At 39.9% G+C, this 13,092-nt stretch overlaps 1 protein-coding gene across 1 annotated transcript; it reads right to left on the reverse strand.

Annotated features, from left to right (window-relative positions):
* Positions 1 to 800: 800 nt before the first annotated feature.
* Positions 801 to 10,897, reverse strand: fdx2 (ferredoxin 2). Its single transcript, XM_003216392.4, has 5 exons — positions 10,615 to 10,897; positions 7,074 to 7,113; positions 5,161 to 5,267; positions 3,753 to 3,840; positions 801 to 1,624 (listed from the first exon to the last, which is right to left on the reverse strand). Exons 1-5 carry the CDS (start codon positions 10,880 to 10,882, stop codon positions 1,468 to 1,470), a joined length of 660 nt encoding a protein of 219 aa, XP_003216440.3. The 5' UTR covers positions 10,883 to 10,897; the 3' UTR covers positions 801 to 1,467.
* Between the last annotated feature and the right edge of the window lie 2,195 nt (positions 10,898 to 13,092).

Genomic DNA, 13,092 nt, shown 5'->3' on the forward strand with positions numbered 1-13,092 from the left:
TGGGAGGGTTGCAGACCATGTAACCAGATCTGGCATTGTTCAGGACTCCATTTTAGAAAATATATGCTTAGAGACCAGTAGAAATGAGTGTATGCTTTTAAAAGTCAGTAGGAACAGAATGCTGAAAAGAAGCCATTAGACTTTCAATGTAGAAACAGAAACTCTACTAGACTCTAAGAACAGATAAATAATTTAGACTATGGACTGTTGATTATAAGAAAGATGCCCTGTGTTACCTACACAGAGAAACTACTTCAAATTCTATCTGTAACTGAACTGATATGCAGTGTACCTGTATGCTGAATACACAAAGCTTGTGAATAAACCAACTATGTTACTTTTAAAGAAGTCTGCTTATTTTTGTCTCTTGAGGGCATGACTTAAAGGCAAATATATTTTAAGAGAGAGTAGATGTTTCTGGGCAACTAAAAGAACACTTCTGAAACTCTGCTATGTGTGTGTGTGTGTGTGTGTGTATTTTTGTGCATTGCCATATCTTTGTCCCTAACAGTTCAAAGAGATATCTAGGTACATCAGTTTAACAGCTGAGAAACCTAATGGCCTTGCATGAATGCTATTTTTCCAAAGGGCTATGACTTCTAACAAGGTCATGCCTTTCCAAAGATCATAAAATCTCCAAAAGGTTATGGAGATTTCCATTTTCCAAATTCCACAGGAACCAAATCTCAGCCAATAACAAGGGCCCAGTGGACTTACAAATCCCTGGTCACTACGAAATTGTATACTCCCATCTTCAAAACATATTATCCATGTACCACACTATTAAGGAAAACAACAAAGAGGTTTTATATCTTTAATTATACGAGTCAGAGGGGAACTGAAGTATGTAGACCTCCTTCCCCTAAGTATTTGGTGATACAAATTTTGTAACTGGGACAGATATCCACTTTTCCACAGCCAAATGACAAATGAGGAACAAGAAGGCCCCAGTGAAGATTAAAGCACTGCTTGTAAAACTGAAGAAAACAGAACAACAAAGATAAAATAATTCCAGTGAAGTGCATGTGAGAGTAACTCATGTTTTCTCCCTGTATGCAGTCAAAACTCCCTACATATAAACAGGTATCCCTTTTCCTGGAAGACGACAGCTACTGTGCAGGAATCCTTCCTCTCCCCCTGAAACCTCTTCCATTTGATGCCCGAGCATCTTGGGAAGAAATGGATCCAGCTCCCAGCCACCTTCAGGTACCACAAATGAGGTGTACACATAACCCAGTGATGGCTTTTGGAAGAAGGCACAGATACAGGCATCTACAGAAAGTTTAACATTTGACTGGTGGATCCTTCTTCGGCAGCATCCTCTTGCTCATGGAGCAAACTATTTTCTTTTTCTTGAAATAAAATAATAATCCCAGTTGCTTCAACTATTCCACCTTGTTCTTTGATATCTGCTTCTTAAACTCAAGTCAACCTCACTTTTGAGACTGGTCCTTCTCTGGGATGAGCTCAGTGAGGTTTCGGGACATGTCCATCCACGTAAAAGTTCCTGGTGATCTTGGGAAGGGTGAACTCAGCACCTTCCAGTTCTTTGGTGAGGATGATCTGGCAGCCCAGGCGTGAGTTTTCTTGAAGCAGCGGTGCCATGTCCAACATATCTTCCTCCCTAAGAGAGGAAGAGGGGTCAGAAGGGGCCAGGCCTGATTTCTCATACTAATGTATATACTGTTTACCAATTTGATTCTGTATCCTATATTTCTCTTCAAGCTGGGACTCACAGCATCTCGCAACAAATAAAAATGCAACAAAGTTTCAAAACAAAGACAACAGCAACAGTTAAGGTTGATCCTCCGTATCCATAAACTCTGCCTCCATCGATTCAACAAACCATTGCAAAAAATATTTCAGCAAAAAAAATAATAATCCGGAAAAGCAAATTCTGATTTTGCCACATATTGAGCACTATCCTGACACAAAGACATATCCTGTGTAGCCTTCCCACGATCACAGATCCTCAGGCTCTCTATAGCACTCTCTTCGAGTTGTTTGCCATTTTACGTAAGGGAAAATATATCACTATGTTATTGCATATAAGTGGGGTAAACTGTAGGGATGATAAAGGAAATATAATGTAGGGTAAAGGTAAAGGTTTTCCCCTTTACATAAAGTCTAGTTGTGTCCGACTCTGGGGGTTGGTGCTTATCTCCACTTCTAAGCCGAGGAGCCAGCGTTGTCTGTAGACACCTCCAAGGTCATGTGGCCAGCATGACTTCATGGAGTGCCACTACCTTCCTGTCAATGCGATACCTATTGATCTACTCACATTTGCATGTTTTTGAACTGCTAGGTTGGCAGAAGCTGGGGCTGACAGCGGGAGCTCACCCCGCTCTCCAGATTTGAACTGCCGACCTTTCAGTCAGCAAGTTCAGCAGCTCAGCGGTTTAATCTGCTGCGCCACCAGGGGCTCCAATATGATGTATTTATTTGCTGTATAGTTATAAGTGACTTTTAAAACTTTCTATATAGAGTGTAATCAAGTCCTATCAATCCTTGTTGTTTGGTTTGGTATTGTAATACAGCCTAAGAGCTAATAAATAAAAATATTATTATTATTATTGCATATAATGGGGCTCAAGCATTCACAAATTTTGGTATCCATGGGGGTCCTGACCCATATCCTAACCAATAATGAAGGTCCATTGCATTTTAAATTGTAAAATTCCCATTTAAATTCTGAGATGAAAAGGAAACCTAAAGGAAAAAAACCGCACAAATTGCAATAAACATCAAACAACAGCCATGTTATATATAACATGTAAAGACTAGCTGCCACCTTAAACGGCAAATCGAGTCAGGCGATATAGTAACAACTTTGAGACTGACCGAAAGAAAGAAGTTCGTAGCATAAGATTTGGTAGACTAGAAACCTCACATGGTTTGTGTCCAGATTACCTAAAGGATTGCCTTCTCCCATGCAATACACCCTTTAGGACACTGAGGTCCTCTGGAGAATAGCTTTTCCAAAAGGCCAGAACCCGACTGGTGACTGTCACCCAGAGGACCCTTTCATCGGCCGCCCCAAGACTGTGGAATGACCTGTTGGAAGAGCTCCAACAGGTAAATGAGCTGTCAGGATTTAAAACACAATTTAAAGACTTATCTCTTGAGGCAGGCCTACTCAGTCAATTTGTAACTATGAATTTTAAATTCATATTCTATGTCTATTTTATTTTAATCTTTGTTCCTGTATTTTAATATGTGTATTTTAGAGAAATACGGTTTAATATATGCATTTTATTAAATGTATTTTATGATGTGCCCCACCTTGAGCTGTGAAATGATGATAATAATAATAATAATTACCTTCCTGTCAATGCGATACCTATTGATCTACTCACATTTGCATGTTTTTGAACTGCAATATTATTATTATTATTGTTATATAGGCTCTATGAAGCTTTTTCATCACACCCCAATTTATTGTGGCCTCATGAAGTTTGCTCTCATATCACTGATGTTGAAACCTATCCTACCAGCAGTTTGCCATTTGGTTGAGGCTAAAACCAGCATGGAAGGAACCCTTATAGAGCTAGGTATACTCCCAATATAGAAACTAAGGGTATCCTGAAGGCCTTTTATAGGCCTGGGACTATACCTGCCTTATTCTTCACCTCTTCTGAGTACTGAGCCCTTTCCAGTCATGTTGCATCAGGAGAACTTGAGAAGCAGCCTCAGAAAGATATTTCAGATGACGCTCATAACAAGAGAGCCAATAAGACAATACAGTTCCCTACCGTTCATCAGGGCAGGGAAGCTTATCCACAATGTCATGACTCACATAGACATGACAGGTAGAGCAGGCCAGGGAAGCTTCACAGGCACCTATTGAGAGAAGCAGGAGTTGTCAGATGTTTGAAGTGAAGGACCACCAACACTTGTATATAGAGCAATTGGGGATAGAGGGAACCCCATAGTGCATGCCTGCTATCTTGTTTTCACATGTTTCTCAGATTTATGGAACTCAAGTATTTTTCTTCCTGTCTGCATACAGAGGTCACTTCTCACCAAACATTTAACAGAATCATAGAATAATTGGAAGAGACCACATGGGCCATCTAGTCCTACCCCCTGCCATGCAGGAAAAGCATAGTCAAACTACCCCTGACAGATGGCCATGCAGCCTTTGTTTAAAAGCTTCCAAGGAAGTTTTTAACTACTTTATTTATGGCTTTATTACCTTTTGTTGGAGAAAGAAACATGAGGCTTCTGTGCCTCAAGATCAATTCAAAGAGATATAAGAATCAGCATAAGGGACTTTTCTACCAAGGTTAGGTAATTTTCTTTTGTCTATCTATTGTTCTATATCAGATGTATTCCCTGCAACAATAAATGCATGTTTTTACATTTTAACCTTACCAGAACATCCTACGCATTTTATCTCCTGTTTCTTAGCATAAATGTACATATAGCACTGTACTCTAGGCTGGCCTTTGAAAAAGCATATAGACTAGAAGAGGGATGGGGAATCATGGTATTATATTGTTGTACTACAATTGTCATCAGTGGCTTTTCGGCATTGCAGTACAACAAGATATGACTGTGTCCATTGTTGCCACAGAACTAGAAAAGGGATGCATTTTTGTTATCAAAAACGCAATTGGGACTCATTTTACTTTCCTATCTAAATGCATAAAAAAACCATGGCAAGCATGGATGGGCTACTCAGATTCTTCAGACGTTTGTGGACTGAAACTCCCATAACCTCTTTGTGACTGTTTGGTAGGGCTACTGGATCAGTAGTCCCCAAATATGTGAGTTTTGGAGTTGGAGAGTTTCTGTCTCTTAATTTTGCTTTTTCATATTGCCAGCACTCAGGGTCACCTGATGAAAGTGACTGGATGAAAAAGATACATCTTCAAAGAATTAGCAACCTCTAAGATCCACTATGACAAGCTGTAGTGATAGCTACCAGTTTAGAATAGTCCATCATGTATTTGCCATTAGCACTAATTTGTGGGGTACCTCTGTTCGGGGGCAGTTTGTTTGGGAATACCACTTGCTGCAGAATAAAGAGGGAGGGAGCTATATCGTCCTCCTGCCCTGCTTCTGAGCTTTCAATAGGTATATAGTGGCCCGCTGCTGGAAATAGGATGATGGACTAGATAGGCTGTGAATCTGATCTGGGATGTTCTTATGACTTACCTTCTAAGTCAATGTCATGTCTCTGGGCCAAGCGGAGCACATCCTCTCCAACTCTGCCTTTCACTGGGACCCTTTTCCCACATCGGTCTATGAACACCACATTCACTCTACAGCAGATTAAAACAGAAAAAAACTATCAATCCACAGACTTCTCATAATAGTCAAATTCTAAGAAGCCACAAGCAATACTACATGAAGAAATACACCAGCCATTCTCTCAACCTTTTTACTCTGCAAAAGCCTTGAAATAATTTTCAGGTCTCTGCATAAACATTATTACAGTAGAGTCTCACTTATCCAAGCCTCACTTATCCAAGCTTCTGGATAATCCAAGCCATTTTTGTAGTCAATGTTTTCAATATATCATGATATTTTGGTGCTAAATTCGTAAATACAGTAATTACAACATAACATTACTGCATATTGAACTACTTTTTCTGTCAGATTTGTTGTATAACATGATGTTTTGGTGCTTAATTTGTAAAATGCTAACCTAATTTGATGTTTAATAGGCTTTTCCTTAATCCCTCCTTATTATCCAAGATATTCGCTTATCCAAGCTTCTGCCGGCCCGTTTAGCTTGGATAAGTGAGACTCTACTGTATATCTACAGCTCAATCACAATGTCTCAAAGAAGCCTTACTCATGAACTTTAGAGTTCCAGGGAACCTTGCTTGAGAAACTCTGTTCTAGCTTGTTAGTCAACATCTAATAACTGGCACAGATGCTGCATACCAAACATTGTTTTCATATTAGTCAGAGAAATGTATTAGTTACAGCATTGAACCTGGACTTATGAAATACAGGTTCATGTCTCCAGTAGCTGTGTTACTTAAGCGGTGATCTAGGGCCAACATTCACTCTCAGCCTGATCCCCTCCCAGGTTAGTTGACTGTAGAGTGGGGAGAGGAAAATATATGTCTGCCCTGAACTAATTGGAAGAAAGGTTAGATGCAAAAGTTAAGAAAAGAAAAGAAATACATTTAAAAAAATCAAACTTAGCTTTACCCCACTACACCCCCAACAGATTATAAAGCTGATCTTACACCATTAACCTTCAGGATTTTGAAATGTCCAAGAAACTGACAGGAGATAGATAGATAAACTTTTACCTTAAAATAGACAATGTATCTACTTCTAGAGGTTTTTTAAATACAATTTTATTATCTGCCTCTCCCTGCGGATAGATGAGCCCCAGGTTAAAATTTACTTTCTCTGGTAGTACAGTAGAGTCTCACTTATCCAACACTCGCTTATCCAACGTTCTGGATTATCCAACGCATTTTTTGTAGTCAATGTTTTCAATACATCGTGATATTTTGGTGCTAAATTCGTAAATACAGTAATTACTACATAACATTACTACGCATTGAACTACTTTTTCTGTTAAATTTGTTGTATAACATGATGTTTTGGTGCTTAATTTGTAAAATCATAACCTAATTTGATGTTTAATAGGCTTTTCCTTAATCTCTCCTTATTATCCAACATATTCGCTTATCCAACATTCTGCTAGCCCGTTTACGTTGGATAAGTGAGACTCTACTGTATAAAGTGAGATATCCAGTGGTGAAGACAAGAAAGAAAGAAAACCTATTTTCTAAACTTTGTAAAATAAATCCTAAAATTACTACATTTTGAAAAATGCCTGTCTGCCATTTTTAAAGGGTAAAACTGTCATTCAATAATTAATTTAAAGTATTCAATTGCCAATAGAAGACCATATAACAAGATAGATATCATAAGACAAAACATACAATCCTGCTAAAACCATAAAAATTAAAATCCAGGTTTAGTCTATTCCATCAGATAGGTTCAAAGTACCAAGTGGGCCTACATAATCTACAATATCTACCCAATGAAATGTAAGCTTGGTTTGTTCCTAGAAAAAAAACAAGTATCCCAATACTCACACTTCTGCAGCACAACTCTCCTCTTCCACTTGAAAGGCCACTAGAGTGAGATAAGCCACAGCATTACTAACACTCATCTGCAACATGGCCTTACTTACTTTAACACACTTGAGATCTCCTACACTAGTTCTCTGACTGTATTATCCTATGAGCTGCACCTGTGAGGAAGGGCCCACCTCCAAATGCAGTCTGCGCTTTGGTCAAGTTGTTGTCTTAAGCTTGATCACATTTTCATTGCTTTTAATCCCATGTCTCTTGTTATCTCATCCAGAGATTCTTAATTGCACAAGACAGGGCATCTTTTGCATTGCTAAAAGAGGGATGTAGGAACATTTGCATGTTTAAAATATGTGAATGACAACATGAGTTAAACCAGAACATCTGGACAAGAGCAATCAAAAGATTGAGATCTGAAGTCTCTAGTTCAGTATCTTCTTTTGCTATCTGACCTCAGACAAGCCAATGTTGTCTTACCTAAGGGGATGAGAAACAAGTTGATACCCCATAGGGATATTCTAAGCATTATTGGAACAATATGCATGCATAACTTATGTTATTCAGTATTATGACGAATGGAAAAAGGTAATCTAACATATGCATAGGTAAATGGATATAATTAACAGACAGCAATCTCACAAGACATGCTTCTCCTTCTATTGAAAAGAAGGTACAATTGCTTTATCCAGCAATATATAATGAGGGATCACACAATAGAAGACAAGGCAGAAAAAATGCTTTGTAAAATGATCCTAAAATTACTACATTTAGAAAGAGACCTGTCTGCCATTTTTAAAGCTGGCATTCCCACCTGCATCCTAAAAATACAAAATTTATTTTGAATACTCCTAAAATTAATCAGCCCATGTTGATAAAAATAGCATGCTTTAAAAGTTCAACCAACCGTGATCAAAATCTGGAAGAGAAAGACTAAACTAAAGCTCAAAAGGGTTACTTTGGGACTACAACTCCCAGATTTCATCATGGTCCAAAAACTTCCCAACATTTTGACAAAATTGAGAAAACTGAGACCAAATCAGAATTACTTCTTTGTAAGCATCTACTGCGTATGAAAAGGTCCTTTGGGTGATGGTTGGGTAGGCCTGCTGGAAGAGATAGATAGCTGTTGGAGTTCTTCTGGCAGGTCGTTCCACAGTCATGGGGCAGCCGATGAAAAGGTCCACTGAGTGGGAGTTGACAGTCGGGTTCTAGCTGGTTGGAGCAGATGCCCCCCAGAAGACCAATGTGTGTGGGGCAGAATGTATGGGAGAAGGCGATCCTTTAGGTAACCTGGACCCAAAACCATGTAGGGCTTTAAGGTCAAAACCAACACTTTGTACTTTGCCTGGAAACTAACTGGCAGCCAGTCGAGTGACTTTAGGACAGGTGTAATATGCTCACTGCTAGATGTTCCTGTAACCAGTCTGGCTGCTGTATTTTGAACTAATTGGAGTTTCCGAACTTGGTACAAAGGTAGCCCAATGTAAAACGTATTGCAGAAGTCCAACCATGAGGTTACCAGTGCGTGCACTACCATCTTCAAGTCCTCCAAATCTAGGAAGGGGTGCAGCTAACAGATCAGCTGAAGCTGATAGTAAGCACTCCTGACCGTTGCTTCTACCTGGACTGACATTTGGAGAGATGTTGGAAATAGCAACCTTCTTCAAGCATCCACTACTAATTTGTTTTGTATATGATTCTGTTTGCTTACTGTATTGTATATGCATATTTTGGTATGCAGCCTTCCTTTTACTCTAAGTTTCTTGAGGTTGTGGGTGGGGCTGCAGACCACATGATCAGATCTGGGACTGCTCAGATCTCAGACTCCATTTTAGAACATTAGACTTTGGACTATTAAAAGCAAACTCATGTTGCCGTTTATTTTAAGAAAGTGCCCTGTTTCGCACAGAGAAACAACTACAAACTTATCTATAAATGGATCGGCAAGTCATGTATCTGCATGACAAATACATGAACGTTGTGAATAAACCAAATACGTTACTTTTAACAAAGTCTACTTTATTTTTGTCTCTTGAGAGCATGATATAGAAACAAGATATTTTATGGGAGAGTAGATATTTTGGGGAACTGAAAAGAACACTTCCGAAGAACTGCTATTTTTGTGCATGGCATAATCTCTGTTCCTAACAGATCAGAGACAACTAGGTTATCAGCCTAACAACTGAAAAGCCAAATTGCGTTGCATAAGTACATGTGATTATATACCACTGAACAGAAGATTGTACACAAACGGGTTTTTGGATCTTTTCTGGAAGATCATACTTTTACAAAAGGTTATGATTTTCAAATGGTTTCTCCAAAAGGATATGGAGATTCTGGTTTTTCAAAAGGTGATTGTAATGAAGTATGAATTTTTGGTTTATAGATGTTATGTTTAATTGTGTTTGTGTTTTAAAAGGATGAGTATTGCAATTATTGCTTCTCTGCACTCAGAGGCTGGTTGCCATGGAGAAGTAGGCAGAGCCAACTGTCATTTTGTTGAAGAAGTGCAGAGTTTAAAAAAGGTTTTAGTCTGTGCTCTGATGAGGCACAGGGAAGATTGATCCTAGGTTGAGGGGATCAAGGGAGACTCAATTGTTCATTTTGAGATGGATTAAAGTAAGTTTGGTGACTTATTTTATGTAGTCTGTGTCCTAGTAAGGAACAGAGAATCTGTGATCATATATCACAGGGATGACTACGGTTTAAAAGTGGCAAAGGATGAAGTTCTGACTACTTTAGGTTAAAGAAGTGACACTTTAGGGAGTTTGACTCACCTTATTCTAGTATTGTAACTGTTAATTAAAGTGCCTCTAAGTGAGAACAATATTGTAACCACGAAGCTCTGTGCCTGAATAAACTTGTTATTGTTCCTCCAACATCTAAGACTCTATCGCATATATTATAAACTAAGTTACGCTACCCTCTAAAGTGAAGAAGAAGAGAGAAAAAAAAGTTAAAGGTCTCCTCTCTGAGTCTTTAGTGGCTGCATCTTCGCAAATTGGGGGCAGTGGTGGGATTTAAAAAGATCCCCCCAGCCTGAAAGAACCTTAGACGTTCTTAGTCCTTTACAAATTGGTGGCAGTCGTTATTAGCTCTTTACAGTGATGATTTCTAAAAAGGTCAAAAGATGGATCCAGGAGACTCCCAAGCTGCGGACACAGCCTTTCAAGGGAAGTGTGACTCCATCCAGAACTGGTTGACACACCTCCACCCCCAGGTTAGGACCCTTGATGGCAAACATCTGTTTTGTCTGGATTCAGTTTAAATGTGTTCTTCCTCATCCAGCCCATTACCTCCTCCCGGCATTCATTCAGAGGAGGGGAAAGAGAGGAACTGAACCCCCAAATCAGCCAGGAAGGGTACTGGGCGACCTTGTACCCATACCATTATTTCTGCAGAGAGGCGGCCATGGCGACCCACTGGCTAACCTTGAGCACGCCTCCTCCCCGCCTCCTCCTCACGGTTTTTGGGGATCGGGAAGGAAAGGACCCCAAAGAGAGAGAGAGAGAGAGAGAGAGAGCGCATCCGCTTCCTTTCCCACCTGCAGTGCGGAAGCTCCGAAGCAGGGCCCGCCCGGGCTTCCAAAGGAGCCGCCGGAGCCCACCTCCGGGCCTGACACCGACTGTAGCCATGGAAGCCGCCATGACAGGCATCACGTGACTGCCGCTTGGGCTCGGAGGCGTGGCGGACGTTTCCATGGTGATGTAAAGGCGATGGAGGGAGCGCGCGCCAAGCCTGAAGGGAGGGGGCCACTTCCGGCAGCCTGGCTTCTGCTCCCTCGCTCGGGAGTTGTGCAACATCAGCTCCATTCATGCCTGCTTGAGCCTGACATTCTAGCTTTGGCGGAGAACCAAAACATCAGACTGGTCTGTGGGTTGCTGTGTTTTCCGGGCTGTAGGGCCATGTTCCAGAAGCACTCTCTCCTGACGTTTTGCCCACATCTATGGCAGGCATTCTCAGAGGTTGTGAGGCCTGTTGGAAACTAGGCAAGGGGGGTGGGGGTTATACGTCTGTGGAAAGTCCAGGTTGGACTGTTTGAGGCAAGTGTGAATGTTGCAATTGGTCACCTTGATAAGCATTGAATAGCCTTGCAGCTTCAAAGCCTGGCAGTTTCCTGCCTGGGGGAATCCTTTGGTTCGTAGACTGATTTGTATTTTAAGACAGTGCCTGAAGCCTGTTTTATTTTTCTGCATATTTAATTTTTTATTTATTCAAAAATAAATACATTTATTAGGGTTGGTTGCATACAGTGCAATAGTTCCCACTATTTGTGTTCCATAATCATTTCACAGATAATATATTTTCTTCAAGGAGTCACAATCTTCTATTTAAGTAGTACATATAAAGGTATCATAGGCTCCAAACCAATATCAATTTCTTCCTTGTCTAGTCTTATAGTTCCCCCTATGTATAGATTTAGATTAATTTTACATTGAGATGTTGGATCATTGATTGCCATTCATTAACAAAGTTCTCCAAAAGTTCTCTTGAGTACAGTTATTTTATCAATTATCAATAAATCTATAATATATTTTTCCCATTCTTCGAAAGGAGGCATCTCTGAGGTTTTCCAATATCTAGCATATACCACTCGAGCTGCCACTGTCATGTAAAACATTTTTTTTCCAAATTTCCTTTCTAGTTCTTCATTAGGCATGTTCAAAAGGTATATTTGTGGTGTCATTTTGAAATTTGTGTTTAACATCTTTTTGAGATATACATGAATCTGTTTCCAGTTTACTTTGTTGCATGAAGCCTGTTTTAAAAGTAATGGGGGGGGGGGGGGCTCTACCATCTAACCCCGTGGTTCTCAACCTGTGGGTCCCAGGGTTTTTTGGCCTACAACTCCCAGAAATCCCAGCCAGTTTACCAGCTGTTAGGATTTCTGGGAGTTGGAAGGCCAAAACATCTGGGGACCCACAGGTTGAGAACCACTGGGTTAGACCTCACCTGGAATACTGTGTTCAGTTCTGGGCACCACAGTTTAAAAGAGCTATCAACAACATTACAACTTCAAATATACAATAATAAAAAGTATATAATTATATATTATTATATACTGTCAGTAATAATTATATTTAATATATTAGTATTACTACATTACAATAGTATTATATTGTATTACATTATAATACCAATATTATATGTATATACAATGTTATATTCTTAGCAAGAAAACATTTTGTATGTACAGTATTTTAAAATGGTGACTGGTTTTGTTATTCTGTTTACAAAAAAAAACTTTAATAAAAAAGAGGCTCTGTCCAGACCATGAGATTTGGCAAGTCTACCCAAGAGTGTTTCTTCAGAACTATAACTCCTTTAGAAAAGGTAGAGGAACAAGAGACCAAATTGCCAATATCGGCTGGATAATGGAGGAAGCCAGGGAGTTTCAGAAAAATATCTATTTCTGCTTTATTGACTATTCTAAAGCCTCCGACTGTGTGGACCATAACAAACTGTGGCATGTGCTTGGTATGGGGAATACCAAGTCACCTTGTCTGTCTCCTGAGAAATCTGTATAAAGACTAAGTAGCCACAGTAAGAACAGACCACGGAACAACAGATGGTTCAAGACTGGAAAAGGAGCACGGCAGGGCTGTATAATATCGCCCTCCCTATTCAACTTGTACACAGAACACATCATGCAATGTGCAGGGCTTGACGAATCCAAGGCTGGAGTTAAAATTTCTGGAAGAAACATTAACAACCTTAGGTATGCAGATGATACCACTCTGATGGCCGAAAGTGTGGAAGAGCTGAGGAGCCTTATCACCAAAGTGAAAGAAGAAAGTGCAAAAGGCGGGCTGCAGTTAAACAACAAGAAAACCAAGATCATGGCAACCAGACCAATTGACAACAGGCAAACAGGAGAAAACGTGGAGGCAGTGACAGACTTTATATTTCTAGGTGCGAAGATCACTGCAGATGCAGACTGCAACCAGGAAATCAGAAGACGTCTACTTCTTGGGAGGAGAGCAATGGCCAACATCGATAAAATAATGAAAAGGTGAAACAT

The sequence above is a fragment of the Anolis carolinensis genome, chromosome 2 (assembly GCF_035594765.1).
Source record: "Anolis carolinensis isolate JA03-04 chromosome 2, rAnoCar3.1.pri, whole genome shotgun sequence".
NCBI classification, from domain to species: domain Eukaryota; kingdom Metazoa; phylum Chordata; class Lepidosauria; order Squamata; family Dactyloidae; genus Anolis; species Anolis carolinensis.

Excerpts from the sequence above, each read along its gene's own strand:
- fdx2 (XM_003216392.4), bottom strand. The coding sequence starts at position 10,882 with ATGGAGCTGATGTTGCACAACTCCCGAGCGAGGGAGCAGAAGCCAGGC. Across the intron at positions 7,114-10,614 it reads TCGGAGCTTCCGCACTGCAG|TGGCCTTTCAAGTGGAAGAG; the intron begins GTGGGAAAGGAA and ends ATCTCACTCTAG. Across the intron at positions 1,625-3,752 it reads CTTCCCTGCCCTGATGAACG|GGAGGAAGATATGTTGGACA; the intron begins GTAGGGAACTGT and ends TTCCTCTCTTAG.